Source organism: Rosa chinensis, chromosome 4, assembly GCF_002994745.2.
Source record: "Rosa chinensis cultivar Old Blush chromosome 4, RchiOBHm-V2, whole genome shotgun sequence".
In the NCBI taxonomy this organism is placed as follows: domain Eukaryota; kingdom Viridiplantae; phylum Streptophyta; class Magnoliopsida; order Rosales; family Rosaceae; genus Rosa; species Rosa chinensis.
The window spans coordinates 39,223,408-39,241,299 of NC_037091.1; the positions used below are offsets into that span (position 1 = coordinate 39,223,408).

Below are 17,892 nucleotides of genomic sequence, written 5' to 3' on the forward strand. Positions count from 1 at the left end.
TATGAACATAGCAATTTGCATAAGAGGCATGGACATCAATTTTTTTTTTCTTTTTTATGCACCTTCAAATTTTGGTCATATCAAATTTTCCAAGTGAAAATAAACAATTAATTCAACATGGACTTGTAAACGTGTGTTTTTCTAGGGAGTCTGAATTCTCTATGATATAATAATAAAAAATATCACAACAACCTTTTTTAATTGCCCTTTTCTTGGAGCACAATCTCGATCTGCTCCGACGCAATCTCGATTGACGGTTTCAAAGGGAGGGGGGATGCTACTTTATCCAGGCTCATATACTAGCATATTTGTTTTTTTTTTTTTTTTTTTTTGTGTCTAGCTAGTTCAAGTTTTTCCAACCTAATCTATGCTCTTTCTTATGAAACCACCATCCATCTCAGCGCTCTCTTTCACTTAAGAGCACTCACGAACATCAACTTTTTTCCATTAGTGATAGTAATTATTTTTGAATTAAATTAGTAGTGTCATGGCATCTATAGTGATTAAGCCATGTGACAAGGTGAAGGTTGGGATCCCTTTTGCGAGAACTCATATATATATTTCATCCCAAGATAAATAAATGTAGATCCAAAATTCTAAAATAGATATTCGGTGGAGTTTCACCTTTATATGATGACAGCACAAAGATTTGGATGAGAACAATGAATTGGTGCACATATCAGTTTGCATTTTTGTTCTTCTACTCTTCTAGAGTCTAAGCCCTTTATTATATTCCTTGTGCACTGTAGTTGTCTTCTATACGAATTTGACACCATATGGACTTTGCACAATCAGTTAGGCTCATTTGAATAATACATTTCACATTTAATGATTAAAAAAATGGTTAATTTCCTTCTTAAATAGTCAACTAACTAACATGATCTATAAACTTCCTTAAAGCATGGCCCTTTTCCGAGTCAAAAGAATCGATATAGCTTATTTGATTTTTTTTCTTTGTTTTTCTGTTTAACCTTTAAATTTAGATCTTCCACGACTGATTCATTCAACATCCACCAATTGAGGATCTCTAAGTACTTCATCTTATTTGGACTTGAATCTTCTTATTTTTTTATGTATAAACTCTTCCATTGGTTGCATTTCTCATAAGATAAATACTCAGTACCTCTCAGTTCATCAAGTGACAATATGAGCAACCTAACTCAGTCGACTACCCTTCCTCAGCAAAACAACCAAGATGAAAGGGGAAATGAACAAGCTGGTGATAAAACTATAAGCCAGCAACAAATTGATGCATCAAACTGGCTCCCGATAACTGCTGATAGGAATGCAAAATGGTATTATTCGGCTTTCCACAATGTTACAGCAACTGTTGGTGCTGGAATTCTAGGGTTACCATATGCAATGTCACAACTTGGTTGGATTCCTGGAATCACAGTCATTGTTCTTTCTTGGTTGATCACCTTCTACTCATTCTGGCAACTTGTGGAATTGCATGAGAGTGTGCCCGGAAAGCGATTCGATCGTTACCCAGAACTAGGGCAGCATTGTTTCGGACCCAAACTGGGGTATTGGATTATCATGCCACAACAAACTACTGTCCAAGTGGCTTCAGGCATTGTGTATTGCGTCACCGGTGGCAAATCATTGAAGAAAGTCTTTGAACTTCTCATTCCGGCATGGGGTGATATTAGAACAACTTACTTCATCCTTTTCTTTATTTGCTTGCAATTTGTGATATCCCAATCTCCAAATTTCAATTCTTTAAAGGGAGTTTCTCTTTTGGCTGCGGTCATGTCTTGTGGTTATTCTTTGATAGCATTTGTGGCATCAACAATCCAAGGTACGAAACAGCATGAGAATATGAGCTATGGAGTTCGATCTTCTACAACTGCTGGTCAAGTCTTTGATATATTGAATGGGTGTGGAACAATAGCATTTGCTTTTGCAGGACATAGTGTATCTTTAGAAATTCAAGCTACAATTCCTTCAACTCCAGAGAAACCATCAAAATATGCTATGTGGAAAGGTGTTGTGGTAGCTTATGTTATTGTAGCATTTTGCTATGTCCCGGTTGCAGTGTCTGGCTACTGGGCTTATGGCCGTCTTGTAGAGGATGATGTTCTCATCTCACTAGATAAGCCTGCATGGCTAATTGCAGCGGCTAACTTTATGGTGTTTCTTCATGTTATTGGAAGCTACCAAGTTTTCAGTATGCCCGTGTTTGACCAGATCGAGCAATATTTGGTAGAAAATCGGGGTTTTACCCCTGGACGACCTTTGCGGATCATTGCTCGTAGTTTATATGTAGCCGCAGCAGGGTTTGTTGCAATGTGCATTCCATTTTTTGGAGGCTTATTAGGATTATTTGGAGGCTTGGTATTCTCCTCTATATCGTTTTATATGCCTTGTGTTATGTGGCTTATCACCCAAAAACCAAAAGCATTTAGCTTTCATTGGCTTACTTCATGGGTATGCATTGTTATGGGCGTCCTGCTGGCAGTTCTTTCACCAATAGGAGGGGCACGTACAATTTACATGCAAGCCAAAACTTACCATTTCTTTTCTTAGTACACTTACAAACTGATTTTTGTTCTTGTTTTCTTATAACAGAGTAGATACTCTGTAAGAGTGCGTTTAAGTATAAATTTTCCAATGTACTTCTCTTTTTGAGATTTATGTAGTTTGTTTTTAGTTATTTTTAATAAAAAAGAAAACTCATTCTTTGTTCAAGCTATTTCTTGAAGAACAATGATTATGTATTGAATTGAGTTAATCTTCAAAAAAGAAAAGAAAAAAAATATAAAAAGACTTAAACTTTGCATTTGTTGTGCAAAATCGCCCTAAACTAAAGCATGATCTCATGTTTCTTCTGATTGTTTACACTTGGGACATAACGCTGATACGTTTAGATTACACCTAAAAAGGTTGGTAGCACATTCAAAAAAAATAAAAAATAATAGGTAGTGCATGGTAGGATATCTTGTTAGACACATTAAACCAATTTTTTTTCAATACATGTAACCCCAATCATCATTGGCACTTTCACTTACACATGCTTCTTATGTCTGAAATCAACTGCAAGATGATAATGTTGGGCACTATGTATAACCTTTAGTATTTTAATGTCAATCTAATTTATCTTATGATGATGTCTTCCTGGTTAGATTGGTCGTATTGCATCAACACCATCTAGATAAAAGTACTATATGATGAATGTCTTGTTCCAATTACCTCATACTTAGGTCAATAATAAACTTTGATGTCTTCCTAGTTAGATTGATCGTATTGCATCAACACCATCTAGATAAAAGTACCATATGATAAATGTCTTGTTCCAATTACCTCACACTTAGGTCAATAAATAAGCTTTGATATTTGTACCTCTAAATGTCTTAATCTGTTCTTGTTAACACACTTCATGTGTTATTTTATATACATTTTCTAATCTAAATTGTCCTAATTATGTTCCTATTACTTTAAAATTTATTTTCATCTTCTCTATTGAGAGTGTCATGGACAATATATGAATTTATGTAATAATTATAGTAGGTTATACCTCCTTCATTAGCTTCAAAGATTGTTACATCTGAACCAAACATTGTTTTTGTTTATACCACATGCGTATAGAGCACAAACACGGGAAGCACAAAGCCAAATAGCCACCAGAAACCACCTCTAGGCTGCTAGAGACACGCCGAAGCCCCCACAGCTAAGCAGGACAAGTTGCCGACATTCATGTTGACAAGAACCACCTCCAGTGGGCAGCAAAACATGGATGCAGAACTGCCCCGAGATCAGCTTCAAGACTTGCTCATCATGTGGAATGGAGCACACCCTCCCACATTGAAGCCTCAAGGGCACAATGCCTAACATTAACTATACATATAGGCAGATACTTTCAAATCAAGTATGTCAAAACTGTACATTTTCCGTATCGTTACTCTGTCTTTATCTCACATTAATACTGATTTAGACATCTGAAAGTTATAGGCCAACAACCCCGGTCTACCCCTGACCTCTCTTTATCTTGACATGTCTCGCAGTGGAAGGTACTCATCCCATGATTCTCTAAATGGAGGAATCCTGATACCAACAGAAACAGTTTTCAAAGCCCAAATTCCTCCTTTTACATCTCCTTAATTGGCTTTAGCGTCGTTAGAAAGTTATACCTTTTATGTTCTTAAACCACGTTGGAAGGTTATGATTCGAGAGTTTGAGCCATCAAGTCCAGCTGCATGCACTACTTAGGTTGGGCAACATTGGCCAAGGGAGAAGTTACTTGAGTATATAAAAGAGGGCACAAGTACATAAAATTAGTCGATAATAGTTGAATTTACTCGAATAGTTGATATATTAAAGAAACTTGACTAATAAAATACAACTTTGTTAGTCAAGCTGCAGGCACTACTTAGGTTGGGCAACATTGGCCAAGGGAGAAGTTGTTTGAGTACATAAAAGAGGGCACAAGTAAATAAAATTGGTTGATAATAGCTGAATTTACTCGAACAGTTGATATATTAAAGAAACTTGACTAATAAAATATAGTTATCCTATGGATAATTTAAATAGAGGGCACAAGTAATTTATAATGTAAATATCAAGGAAAAATGAAAGTCTGGGATGAGATCTCTCTCTGATATGCCAATCTTCTTAGTTCGCATTGTTGGTTTTCGTGGTATTTGGCCATCGAATCCTCAGTACTCAAAGATAGGTGTTGCACCCATCTCTCACCTTGTTTGACGTAGATCAAGTCGGGTTCGTTTAGTTCTCAGTGAGGATGATCGACAGTGGTGGCTTGCTGGTTTGGGAGGCTGTGTTAGAATTTGGGATCCCAGTTCCAACCTCTTATCCTCCTGACTGCGCGTGCAGGTAGTCTATCTCAAAGGTGCTTTGTCTAGTTCATGGTGGTAGCGTTGTTGTTCCCCCAGCCGAGTTTTTGGTTGGAGTTCGCATTGGATCGATTGTTGGGCTTCTAGTTATGTCTAGATTCCAAGCCAATTCTTGCTACAAATCTTGATTTGCAGCACCATTCTAGTTTGTTTCCGAGTTAGTCGCATTATCTGTGACAGTGAAGGTGGGTTCGGAAGCTGGGCTTGTACGGTTGTACCTGTGCTCTTGGTGGGCTTATGTGGGTTGTGGTACATCGCCCCATACATTATTGGATATGTATTTTGAATCTATGAGGATTACACAAGAAATTTAGGTTCCGATGTTTTGGGACCTTGGCTTTTGGTTCAGGTTACGAATTAATAGGAGTTCTTGCTTGATATTGTCTTCTCTAACCCCTAGTATTGTCAAGTTACTGGTTACTTAATGCTTCATTTTATGGTGATGCCTAGACATGGCTCAATATTTACGTAGCCTGCGATGGTGAGTCGTGATGTAATGTTACACACATTTTAATGGATTGACACCCACTCCTTTTAAAAAAGAAAAAAAAGAAGGAAAAATAAATTTTAACTTTAGATACTTATGTGTTATTGTTTTGGCTATGGAATATACGAGCTATTGTTTTTTCATGACTGTTTGTATTATTTTTCAACAACTTTCGTACATAAGACCAAAATAATCCGAGCTTGTTCTTCCATTAAGCTAAGTTGCGCTGAGCCACGTTTGAGATTGCAAAAAAATCAATCAAATTAAGTTGAGCTTGAGATTAAAAAAAATAAATTCAATTTTGAGTCGAGTTCAAGCTTGTTAAAAAAAAATATACGGCGGCAGAATTTGATCACCTTAATATTCCGCTAAGTTCGTTTGCATTCTTCCTCGATAGAACATATTTTGTTGTTGTTGTTGTTGTTTTTTTCCTTTCTTTTCATATTTGTTAAAATAACACTAAATACATAAAATAATTCATAGTAAAACAACAATATTTGAGCAATATGATGGTAAATTAACATATTCCAAAAGATCTTCAAAAAACAAAATACTCCAAAAAGGCAAAAAGTCAGTGTTTCCCACCCGGATCTCACACTTGAATGACAGATCCCATAACAAACCAAAAATGACTTCTTTCACATGGCACCCATAATGCTGTAGGCACCCAAAAGATGGTCATCCATAAGTTTGTAGAGCCCAATGCCAAAGCAACCAAATTAGCCTCTAAGAGCAAGCCCCCAAGACCTTCTAAGGAAGTGATAAAAGTGAAAAATACAAAGTCTAGCGATGAAGGGAAGCTCGGTCCAAATAAGGAACACATGGAGTGAATAAGGTGGAACCCCATTTTGGAGAAGACAAAAAATTCCAAACAGGTCACCATTCGAACCCTCCTTCTTTCGGTTCTTTTCAAAAGAAACACGTCAACCAATGACTAGTCAAATCATTTGACAGATTATTTAAAGTAAAAATAGTAAGACTTTTAAATTCTCCATATTATGTTTATGTTCCGAACCCCCCTGTTACGAATTCTAGTTTCGCCCTTGCTGACCAAATAGGGGGCATTGACGAATTCCGCGTATAAATTTTTTTAATTTACAACTTAAAATTGTAATTTTATGTTTGGTAAATGAGAATTTAATTTAAACCGCAAATAGTGAGAAAGTGCTAAATACTTGTGAATCACGATGCAATAAACAGAGAGATTCACCGAAATTCTTAAAAATTCCTCCTAATACGGCTGTTTAAGGAAAGAAATAATTATTTTAAGAACAAAATCCTATTTTAGCGTTGACCTTTGCTTGGGGATCAAGGACAGCGGGTATTTCGTGATTGTAAGAACCCCTCAAGGTTAAAAACGTAAACACACACAACGACGGTATCGAGGTCCTCCCAAGAAACCCTAGATTTTTTGCCCCCCTCTCTCGCCCTATAAATATACCCCTATCGCTCCCAAACCCCTCACACTCTTCTACTCCTTTGCCTCTCCCTGCTGCGCTGCTAGATCTCTGGTATATGCTTCTTCTTGCTCTTCTCTTTGCTTAGATCTGAGATTTATGTAGTTCTTGGTTGATGCTTTTGAATCTGTGTGGCCTAGTCTTGGTTTCGTTTTTGTTTTTATGAGTTTTTGATTGGCTTTGTTTTAGTTCATGCTGATGCAGCGTGGTTTAATGTGTTTTTGAAAATTGATTTGAGTTTTTGCTTAGTTTGTTATGAGCTAGATCAATTGTTATGTAATCACGTTTTTGAAGCTTGCTTTTCTTTCTCGGATTTGTTGATCTGTTCTAGTTTAGCAGATGAAATATATGGATTGGATAGATGATTTTAAGTCATGGATGCTTCTTATGTTATTGATGCATGTTTTCTTTACTCAATCACTGATTGAGCAGATAATCTTGTTAGAAATTTGAAATATCATGACAAACTGAATATGTCTATAGTTTTGGAAATTCTTTGATGTTACGAAGAATATATTCGACTTGTTCACATTAGGAATTTTTAGATATCGAAAGGTATTTTAGTTAGTATTGTTGTACTGTTGATCTGCTTGTATTTGATTCTATCTGTTCATAGATTGGGATTCGTGTTTGCTAGAATCTAACAGATTGTTCCTTGTTTTTGATTGTTGCAGTTGAACTTAGCATATCATCATGGGTAAGGAGAAGGTTCACATCAACATTGTGGTCATTGGCCATGTCGACTCTGGGAAATCGACCACCACTGGTCATCTCATCTACAAGCTTGGAGGTATTGACAAGCGTGTGATTGAGAGGTTTGAGAAGGAGGCTGCTGAGATGAACAAAAGGTCATTCAAGTACGCCTGGGTGCTCGACAAGCTTAAGGCCGAGCGTGAGCGTGGTATTACCATTGATATTGCTTTGTGGAAGTTTGAGACCACAAGGTACTACTGCACTGTCATTGATGCTCCAGGGCATCGTGACTTTATTAAGAACATGATTACTGGAACTTCACAGGCTGACTGTGCTGTTCTCATTATTGATTCCACCACTGGTGGTTTTGAGGCTGGTATTTCCAAGGATGGGCAGACCCGTGAGCATGCTCTTCTTGCTTTCACCCTTGGTGTGAAGCAAATGATTTGCTGCTGTAACAAGGTAATAACTCACTTTATATCAATGTTATATTGTTGTATTATGTTGATTATTCTATCTGATAGAGGGATGCTCTCATGGTGCAAATGCGTTGTTGGTTCTTATGGTTGGCATTTGAGGGCATTGACTTTGTCCCACACTATGTGCAGTATCCACTTTATTAGGAGAAGCTTGGATTTAAATTTTGGAGAGATTGCCGAGTGGTATAGTTCTGAATGAACTATTGAGGGTTCAATTCCCTCTCTCTCCCAAGTGTTATGTTGACTCTTCTAGTTTGAAATATATCTGATTGATGGCTATTATTGCTAAGCATGTCTTTTGAGGATATTTTTGCTATTACATCTTACGGTTTTGAGTTTATTTGTTCATTATAGTTGTGTTTTTGTTAAGAAACTTTACTGTTTTTGATTTTTGTTGACATATTTTGTTTGTTCTGTATTTGATGAAGCTTAGTGGCACTATTATTTTGTTTGTTCTCTTATTTTGTGCCACTATTATTATTTTTGTTATACAATGTGTTGGATATGTATTCCTCATGGTGTTTTGTTTGTTTGCTGTTCCCTTGTAGATGGATGCTACTACTCCCAAGTACTCAAAGGCGAGGTACGATGAAATTGTGAAGGAAGTCTCATCCTATCTGAAGAAGGTTGGTTACAACCCCGACAAAATTGCCTTTGTTCCCATCTCTGGATTTGAGGGTGACAACATGATTGAGAGGTCCACCAACCTTGACTGGTACAAGGGTCCTACCCTTCTTGATGCACTCGACCAGATCAACGAGCCAAAGAGGCCCTCAGACAAGCCCCTCCGTCTCCCACTGCAGGATGTCTACAAGATTGGTGGTATTGGAACTGTGCCAGTGGGACGTGTTGAGACTGGAGTTATCAAGCCTGGTATGGTTGTCACTTTTGGTCCAACTGGTCTGACCACTGAAGTTAAGTCTGTTGAGATGCATCACGAGGCTCTTCAGGAGGCTCTCCCTGGTGACAATGTCGGGTTCAATGTTAAGAATGTTGCTGTGAAGGATCTCAAGCGTGGTTTTGTTGCATCCAACTCCAAGGATGATCCTGCAAAGGAGGCTGCCAACTTCACATCCCAGGTCATCATCATGAACCACCCTGGACAGATTGGTAATGGTTATGCCCCAGTTCTTGATTGCCACACTTCTCACATTGCTGTGAAGTTCGGTGAAATCCTCACCAAGATTGACAGGAGGTCTGGTAAGGAACTTGAGAAGGAGCCTAAGTTTTTGAAGAATGGAGATGCTGGTATGGTTAAGATGCTTCCCACCAAGCCTATGGTTGTTGAGACCTTCTCTGAGTACCCACCCTTGGGACGTTTTGCTGTCCGTGACATGAGACAGACTGTTGCTGTTGGTGTTATCAAGAACGTGGAGAAGAAGGATCCAAGTGGTGCTAAGGTCACCAAGTCTGCTGCCAAGAAGAAGTGAATGGATCACAATGCAATTTTACCCGCGGAAGACATCTTATATTTAAGTTGTGTGTTTTTGAACCGTTTAGTTATTCTAGCTTTTAGTTTTCTCGCTTCTAGTTCTGTGTGTTTCTGCTTGTCCAGTCCTTGCACTCAGAATTGGGTGCTTGACAGGCGGTGGTGACTCAAATGTTCTAGTTGTGTCGTCTTTTCAATTTGCCGGAGTTTGAGACTGTTTACTTTTGAAGCTTTTGTTGTTAAATGGATGATTTTTGTTTGGCTATAATATTCTCCTTTATAGTTTGTTGTTTTTTTTTAACTCTGCTTCTCTCTTGGCAATATATTTTGTGGATATTACTAAATCTCAATGAGAAGCACAGCAGTGAACTTTCAGCGATCCCTCAATCGGGCATCATAATTAGAGCTAATATGATTCACTTGTTACGTAACGAGTATGATGTACTCATCCCAAACTTTATGAATCGGTGTAGTTTTGCTATAATTTGCTATTGTTTGGCGAAGGCTCATACTATGAAATCAAGCCAGGACTCTTAAAGAAAAGTATTGTAAAATTTATCATACACCAAGCTAATCAGGACTCGAGGATAAGGAAAGAGAGAATTTCACACAAATTCTCATCACACTATAACACTACGAACAAGCATCTTGTTAATCATAGTCGTCGTCACTGGTGCCTTCATCAAAATTAATATAGCCTAGCTCATCGTCCACATAGTAACCTTGAAAACCTCCAAAATGATTGGAAAATCTGAAGTCGCTAATATGAGATGCCAGATTCAGTATCTCATCGTTGACCCGAAAACAGGGACACTCACTGAGATGCAAAAGCACAAGCTGTTTGCAGCCGCGCAGCAGTGTGATCAAGCCATTCGGTCTAATCAAAGTGCTCCTCAGAATCAAGTACTTGATATTCGGCAATGAGTTAACAATAGCAGATGCAGCCTCTTCAGTAATATAAGCATCATAAAAACATAAACCACGAAATTTCTTGCAGTACTTGCTGATTGGTAATAAAATTTTCTCAATATAATTGCAGCTTCCTAATAACAACAACGACCTCAAACTTGTCAAGTTGGCAACCAATTCAGGAACTACATCTGATTTCAACGCGTCTCTCGGCAAAGCCAAAGCCTTCAGGTCAGGACACCTAGAAAACACAAATGAGTTTCTTCATTAAGTAACTCATACATGTAAACAAGTTCGCTAGACAAGAAAATATCATTTGGGAAAATTCCAAATCGGATTTGAGAGTACCAAGATCAAGTAGGACACCAGCTTTTGGTTTTGACAAAAACAGTACTACGAAACGCATTGAAAGTTACAATACTAATACTTACGCATGTGCTACAGACTTTAGAGCAGCTTTTGGACAGTGGCGAGGTACCTTCAGAAACACGACATTCCCATTGCTCCGACGAAAGACAAACTCAACAAAAGCAGTAATAGATAAGTGGCTTGATCCAAATCGATAAGCTCCTATATATCTTCTTATTAAGGGATCAAAGTCAGGATAAAGCTCAATGGAATCACTAAGATGAATAAACGAAAATATATTGTCCAAACGGTCAGCAAGATCAGATGGAATATCTGGAAAAATGAGATATTGCCAGCATGAAGGATCAAGGGTTGCTGTAAACCATGACTTGCACACGAAAGGCACATCGAATAGCTGTGACTCCATACCCACTCTTCTGAAAACATTCACCAAGCAGTCCCTTTCTAAGTCCTCCCATCTTCGTCTTCCTTTACCCATCTAAAAGAAACAAAATGCAGCTATAAATGGATGAACATATAGAACCAGGCCTGAACTTTAGGTTAAGTTTGGAATAACTAAAACGGGGCCCTTCTATACAGAAAATAGATGAATAACAACAACCACCATACCGCTCTTATTCAGAGCGAGGTCCTAGACATTGATCTGAGAAAGAAAAAGTAATCTGTATGATCAATAACAACTAATCTAAACAGAAAATTGTACAAATCTAAAACAGTATGTAGAATTAATGGTTGGAAGTTGAAACTACTCATCTAAAACAGTGCTACTAATATCATAACAATCCACATATGATGAAGACCTCAATATACAAAAGAACATGAAATATAACAAGAACAGAGGGTGATTACAATGCTTGGCTGACCCTTCTTCTTCTTCTCCTTCTCCTTCTTCTTCAGTGGTTCAGTGTTGCTCCTGTGCTTTCCCGATTCCACTTGGGGATGCTTGTTGTTTGGCTTTGGATTCATTACCTGCGTTTCTTTTGCTAATTCCTTTGGCATATTGCTCTCTTTGTGCTAAACAAGGATTCAGTCTGTCAACTTCTAATTACGGTTTCTGGAGCCATGGAAGTGAGAAGCCCCAAATTTCAAAGAGGGAATTTAGACTGGTATCTTTTGGCAACGATACAAGGGATCCAAATTTGGCTTAAGCATGATCCACATGTTCGAAGTCTAACAGTAACGGGATGAAATGACTGTAGTTGGACGGATCCTATACAGGACTCTTATTTTTTTTTTTTTTTTTTAGGGGAAAGGGGAAACATCGCAATGTCGCATATATTAAGTAATTAGATAGCTAATCAGCAATGAGTACATCGGGTAATTAATTATGGTCTATCCTCTACCCATAAATGAAATGCAGCAAACAAAAACGTGTGCCTAGCTAAAGAATGCGCTGCCTGATTTTTCAAAGCAATATGTACATATTACTAAAGAGAAGAGGTGAAACATAGCCCCCTCAATTAAAGCACCTTTAATTGACCAATTTGGTTCCTTTGATTGGAGATCATTAACAGCCAATAATGCATCCATCTCCAAGATAATATGTGAATTTTGGAAGCCAGCTTCAGAGATAATTTGAAGCCCAAGAGCTGTAGCATAAAGTTCCATTGCTTTGGCACTAAAACCTCCATAGGACTCTTAACTGAACAAACCAACATGGACAAGTGTTTTTGTAATTCAATTATTTAGGAAGGGCAGTGAAATCCACATTCTCCCTTTTATAAACCACACTCTCATTTTCTCTTTTATTTATTGAATTTACCAAATTACCCCTACCATTTTCTTATATTTCCTTGTTACTCATGTTCTTCACTTGCGGGAATTGGCCAAATCTCCAATAGCTTCTGTCACTGCCTCATCTACTCAATCCAAAGATGACGCATTCTTAAGCCAAAACTGGGTAAAACTACAGTAATCAAACTTCAAAAACCAAAGGTTTGGGCAATCAATCTTAGTCGTGTTTCCTGGAATCATAATCGTAAAAATACCCAAGCGTAAACCTCTTATGCTTTTTGCTACATATATTCAAATTCTTCATCTCTCCACAGTTGTGAAACTCTAGGTCCTTCAGAGTTTGACACCCCAAAATGAAATCCCTAACATCATATCAATTCGTTCGAGAAAAATGGTCCTTAGCGAGGAGAGGTTCACGGTGGACATGTCAGCCGGCAATTAGAGATCGCAGCGTGTGAACCTCAAAGCTTCCATGCACGAATTTCTCAGCAAGGAGAAAGGGAAATCGTTCTGGTGCATTTGCTAAAAACTTTTTAATTCAAGCACAAAATCCCAAAACCATATTACAGATCTTGTAGGATGAGAATTATAATGGCATTTCATTTCTTCTAAACTATGATTCTTGCAATCACAAATCAAAAGCCTGGTCATCTCAAATTCAACTTTTACTTTTGCCTGTCAATTATTCATCTTACCTCTGTTAATAGGCGCATCTGATGCACATGATCTTTGCCACGAAATAGAGGCTTTCTATTCAAGCTCCATAAGAGCAAGTTCACCCGTTGAGGTCACTGGGTCAGATACTATTCATTTTTTTTTTGTCTTTCAATTCTACCATCTAGATTACTGAATCAGATACTGTTCACTCTGGGTCAATTTCATGACCTACAAACTGACATTATCTGACCCAGTGACCTAGATGGTGAAAATGAAAGGCAAAAAGTAGTGAATAATATCTGACCTAGTGACCTCAACAATTGAAATTGCTCTAAAGATACAACCTAGGAAGAAAGGTGAAAACTAATAAGCGGTATTTTTGGATTAAAAAGTACAGGGAGTGTGGTTTACAAAAAGATGAGTGTAAATTTCACTCCCTTTTAGAAACCACAAAATCCGAACCAAACAAATATTATATTAAAAAGGATTAATTTCAGTTTACCCCCCTGAGGTTTGGAGGTGTCACCTTGACTTTCAATTTTGAATTTTTACCCCCCAAACTTTTCAATTTCAGTCAGTCATGTCCAGTTTCTCAGATTCCGTCCAAATTGGACGTTAATTCTGACGATCTAACCCACTTTGAAGCCTTTTAAAGACACATATGAGTTTTTTTTTTTGTTTGTTTGTGTCTTTAAATGACCATAAAAGGCTTCAAAGTGGGTTAGATCGTCAGAATTAACGTCTAATTTGGATGTAATTTGAGAAATTGGACATGACTGATTGAAATTGAAAAGTTTGGGGTGTAAAATTCAAAATTGAGAGTCGAGGGGGTGACATGATGACACTCTCAAACCTCAAGGGGGTAAACTGAAATTAATCCTATTAAAAAAATATGTATAATTTACTTTTACATTCAATAATATATAACTTTTAGTTATATTATTAATTATCTTCTGTGTGCTGCTCTAAAGAAACCAAAACCCTAGAACCAGTTCTCGTCCGGCGGCTCCAGCCTGAGGCACGCCACCGGCCTCGTCGCGGTGAGTGGTCAGGCCAGGGTATTGCTTTGAAGGGATGCCCGGGATTTGTTGATCGAGACTCTGGTGCGGTGGTTTTGGCAGGGAAGTCTGGAGCGATGTCTCCATGGCGCGGTGGGGCGTTGGGCAGCGGCAGCACTCAGTCAATGATGCAGGTCTCGTCGGTGAATGGGTTGCAGGGATGCTGGATCTTGGCGGTGCAGGTCAAGGAGCCACAGGTCGTTGCAGCGCGGGAAGCGGAGTTGTCATGGCGACCTAGTTGGGTGAAGGAGCTGTACGTGCATCCTTGGCGTGATGGAGATGACGACTAGGCTTGGGCCAAGCTTTCCTGGCTGGGTTTGGGTTGGCTTTCTTTGGGTTGTTCCCTTAGGGCTCCTATTTGTTTAGTTTTTTTACTTTCTTACTTTTTCCTATTGTTTTAGGTAGCTAGGCACTCTTTGTGCAACTATGAGTTTTATCTTTGGGCTTGCTTAGTTACCATGTTATTTCATAGCGGGTAGGCTTGCTTAAATAAGTGAGGATAGGTACCATTAAATGATCGGACCTAATCTATGTATCGCTGTGGTTTACCACAAACTCTTTATCTACCCATAGATGGTATTGGGAGGATATGTAATGGTCCTTTCTGGCCTGAGTTAATGATATATCGACATGATATTATTTCAAAAAAAAAAAATATTATCTTTTGGTAATTCAGATGATTGAAAAATTTAATAATAAATAATTAAAAGATTGTTCAAGTAAATTCCTATTTGTGTGTCTGGCCCAAACCTTCAGTTGACCTAGTGGTAATAGGGTTAAATTAGAAGGATCTAGATTCCTATTCAATGTATGATTACCTTTCCTTATATGATTCAGATTCTATGCATTGTAATCCTCTATATAAAGAGGCCCCTATTATCAATGATAATACACAGCAATTCTCTCTCAAATATAGTTTCCATAAAACACGTTATCAGCACGAAGCCTTAACCCAGAAACAAATAGCCAAACCCTGATTCAAGAAGCTAAAAACCTTGAATCCGAATACAAAACCTTGAAGCCTTTTCTACCTCCACCTCACACCTTGAAGCACTCAATCCCAGGAGTCCAGAACCGGAGGTACCACCCTAAGAACCAGCCGGAAACCTACCGAACCGGCCACCGGAAGCTCGATACAACCCGCGGCAAATATTCCACCAGTTCACCATCTTCCGGACTTCCAATTTCAACCAAATTTTTTTAGCAGATACATCTCAATCTGACGATTCAGGAACTGGAAGAAATCTCACTAAAACTGGCCAAAAACTAGCTGAACCCTCAGACTGAAATTTCGTCAGAAAAATCGGTAGAAGAAAAAAAGGAGGAAGGAGGAGCTCAAGCCTAACCCAAGCCACAGCTCAAGCTGTGCCCAAGCCGACCCAAGCCGCGACCCATTAATGCAACCACGTCAGCAGCTAATCTAACACCACGTCAGCAGCGGACCCCACACCACAGTCAGCAGTTACGTCAGCATATCTGCCACATCAGCATCCGATCAACCGCCGCCGGCAACACTTTTTGGCGACTTTTTCAGGTCAACCTCTGGCGACTTTTCCAGCTAGTTTTCCGACTACTTTTTCAGGTTAAATTTTCTGGCGACCTATTTCGAGGTATTTTTTACTAAACGTTCCCTTTTTTTTTAGAGTTTTTAAATTCAATTTCTCTTCTTTTTCGGGGACTTGCAACCTCCCTTCTTCTACCCCCCTTTCTTCATCATTGGGGAGACCAAATTAAGCCAAACTGTGGGGGTTCGTGCTCACTCCAAGCTTAGAGCTTGTTGGGATCACCAAACTTAGAGTTTGTAGAGAATTTATGATCGACCACTTACGTCATTGTTTCGATCTAATCCAATATCTCTGGGAATTTAATTTCTTGGAGCGATTACACTCAGAAATTCCTATTTTATTGGAAGCGATTAAGCTCAGGAATTTTATATGTTTTCGTGGTAGCCTTTTACACTCCGAAACTAACCATTTTTTTCTTGTTCTCTTTCAAGATGAATAACCTGAACAAATTGGACTTGCTCCATTGGGAACAATTGGCTCTGGATATCATAGGTGGGTTTGTGATGTCCGCCAGCATCTCAAGGCCGATGGAATTCTGGATACGGTTCTCGAGCCTAACTAGGACGTGCTAACTATTGAGCAAGCTAAAACTTTGGAAGCAAATAGAGCAGCCTTAGAGGCAAATAAGGCGAAAGCCATCATCCTAATGACTCATCATATGGATGATTCGCTCCAGTACGAGTGTAGAAAGAAGAAGACCCTGGCCTAGAAGGCTGTGAGTCTCACTCGAAGAAGATTTGGCAACATCCGTGACTCCCTGCTTCCTGACCTAGAAGTGAGATGACGTAGCCTCCGCTTCTATGATTTCAAGTCAGTTCTTGACTACAACTTGGAAGCACTTCACATTAAATTCTTAATGGAATTTTGTGGTAAAGAGATCACAAATGCGATGTTGATTGAGAAGACTCTCTCTATCTTCCCTGTCTCTACATTGATGGTTGCTAAGAACTATCAAATCGATGTTACTGCAAGATGGATCACAAGGTTTCATGAGCTCGTTGGAGCTATGAATGTCGCTGAAAAGCATGACCACATCCTTGTGAAGAACTATAATTCGAGTTCCGTGTGAACAGAGCATATTCCGGAATCCAATTATAATTGCGCTCCAAAGAGAGGGCACCAAGAGAGAAACCCTCCGGAGCCATGGAAATGGAAAAACCACCCCAGATTTGGTAACTATACAAAGGGGTCCTAATTTGGGCTTAAGCTTAATAGATATGTCCAAAATAAGTTTAATAGTTACGGGCAGAAATGATGGGCTATTTCACAATTATTATTAAGTTTGAAAAAACTTTAAAACATATATTATTAGGTTTACGCGTTTAACCCCCGCCAAAACGAAAATATTGGTTTGGTTTGATCTCCAAAAATGCAGTGTGCATTTAGCCCCGCTCATATTGGTTTTGTTTGATCTCCAACCAATTAATCCAGTTCTTAAATCTAAAACTAACTAACTTGTTATAAAGTAGAGAAAAGATAAAGAGAGAATAGTTTGGGGAGAAGTAGAAGTGTTCACATTCAGTCTCATTAGCCTCCTTTATATAGAGGTAAGGTTTACATCAAAATACATAACTAATGAGTATTTACATGGACATCCACATAGATAATAATATTTACAACACTCCCCTTTGGATGTCCACCAATGAATGATGGTATTGGACGCGCTTATTGTTGCCTCGTTAAAAACCTTGCCAGGTAACAAAAACCCAATGGGACAAAAATAACCCTGGTCGAAGGACAAAAAGAGCACAACGCGCATATGTCCTAGGTAGCATGCTTCTGGATGCTCCCCTTGATGAGAATCTCCCTCTGATTGTTGCAAGCCTCATTTATGTATGCGATAAGCTACATGTACCATGTATAGTAGTTTGATGTGTCTATCACTGAAGTGAGACGACGTGTGCTTTGCATATAGGGGCTCATCACAAATTTTCATACCTGCAAAGTTTAAGCAATAGCAACAAAACTATATGATTTTCAATAAGCCTTACCTCATATGATAAGGTTAGAAACAATCTCATATGCTCAAATTCATACACAAAGTAATAGCTAAACAATATAAAGAAATTGACACATTTACTTTGTATAGTTTAAAATATTGAAAAATCATCATGGCATACCTACCCATACACATCAATACCTTTGCGTATTGATATGTCTCATATAACCTCTTCAAGAGCTCTAAGTAATTCATAACTTTGCGAA

At 38.5% G+C, this 17,892-nt stretch overlaps 3 protein-coding genes across 3 annotated transcripts; 2 read left to right on the forward strand and 1 right to left on the reverse strand.

The window, feature by feature from the left end:
• The first annotated feature begins 1,099 nt into the window (after positions 1-1,099).
• On the forward strand, positions 1,100-2,689 carry LOC112199272 (lysine histidine transporter-like 5). The gene has a single exon (XM_024340310.2). The coding sequence runs from the start codon at positions 1,147-1,149 to the stop codon at positions 2,527-2,529; it is 1,383 nt and encodes a 460-aa protein (XP_024196078.1). The 5' UTR covers positions 1,100-1,146; the 3' UTR covers positions 2,530-2,689.
• A 4,005-nt stretch (positions 2,690-6,694) lies between these two features.
• On the forward strand, positions 6,695-9,677 carry LOC112198567 (elongation factor 1-alpha). Its single transcript, XM_024339723.2, has 3 exons — positions 6,695-6,848; positions 7,469-7,949; positions 8,515-9,677. The coding sequence occupies exons 2-3, from the start codon at positions 7,488-7,490 to the stop codon at positions 9,394-9,396; spliced, it is 1,344 nt and encodes a 447-aa protein (XP_024195491.1). The 5' UTR covers positions 6,695-6,848; positions 7,469-7,487; the 3' UTR covers positions 9,397-9,677.
• A 232-nt stretch (positions 9,678-9,909) lies between these two features.
• LOC112198569 (F-box protein FBW2) lies at positions 9,910-11,909 on the reverse strand. The gene is made up of 3 exons (XM_024339726.2): positions 11,523-11,909; positions 10,736-11,151; positions 9,910-10,545 (listed from the first exon to the last, which is right to left on the reverse strand). The coding sequence occupies exons 1-3, from the start codon at positions 11,670-11,672 to the stop codon at positions 10,047-10,049; spliced, it is 1,065 nt and encodes a 354-aa protein (XP_024195494.1). The 5' UTR covers positions 11,673-11,909; the 3' UTR covers positions 9,910-10,046.
• Between the last annotated feature and the right edge of the window lie 5,983 nt (positions 11,910-17,892).

Bases quoted from the DNA above. Each gene is read 5' to 3' on its own strand.
- LOC112199272 (XM_024340310.2), top strand. From the start codon at position 1,147: ATGAGCAACCTAACTCAGTCGACTACCCTTCCTCAGCAAAACAACCAA.
- LOC112198567 (XM_024339723.2), top strand. From the start codon at position 7,488: ATGGGTAAGGAGAAGGTTCACATCAACATTGTGGTCATTGGCCATGTC. The intron at 7,950-8,514 runs GTAATAACTCAC...GTTCCCTTGTAG, and splicing joins TGATTTGCTGCTGTAACAAG to ATGGATGCTACTACTCCCAA.
- LOC112198569 (XM_024339726.2), bottom strand. From the start codon at position 11,672: ATGCCAAAGGAATTAGCAAAAGAAACGCAGGTAATGAATCCAAAGCCA. The intron at 11,152-11,522 runs GTAATCACCCTC...TGTTTCTTTTAG, and splicing joins AGAAGGGTCAGCCAAGCATT to ATGGGTAAAGGAAGACGAAG. The intron at 10,546-10,735 runs GTAAGTATTAGT...TGTGTTTTCTAG, and splicing joins CTAAAGTCTGTAGCACATGC to GTGTCCTGACCTGAAGGCTT.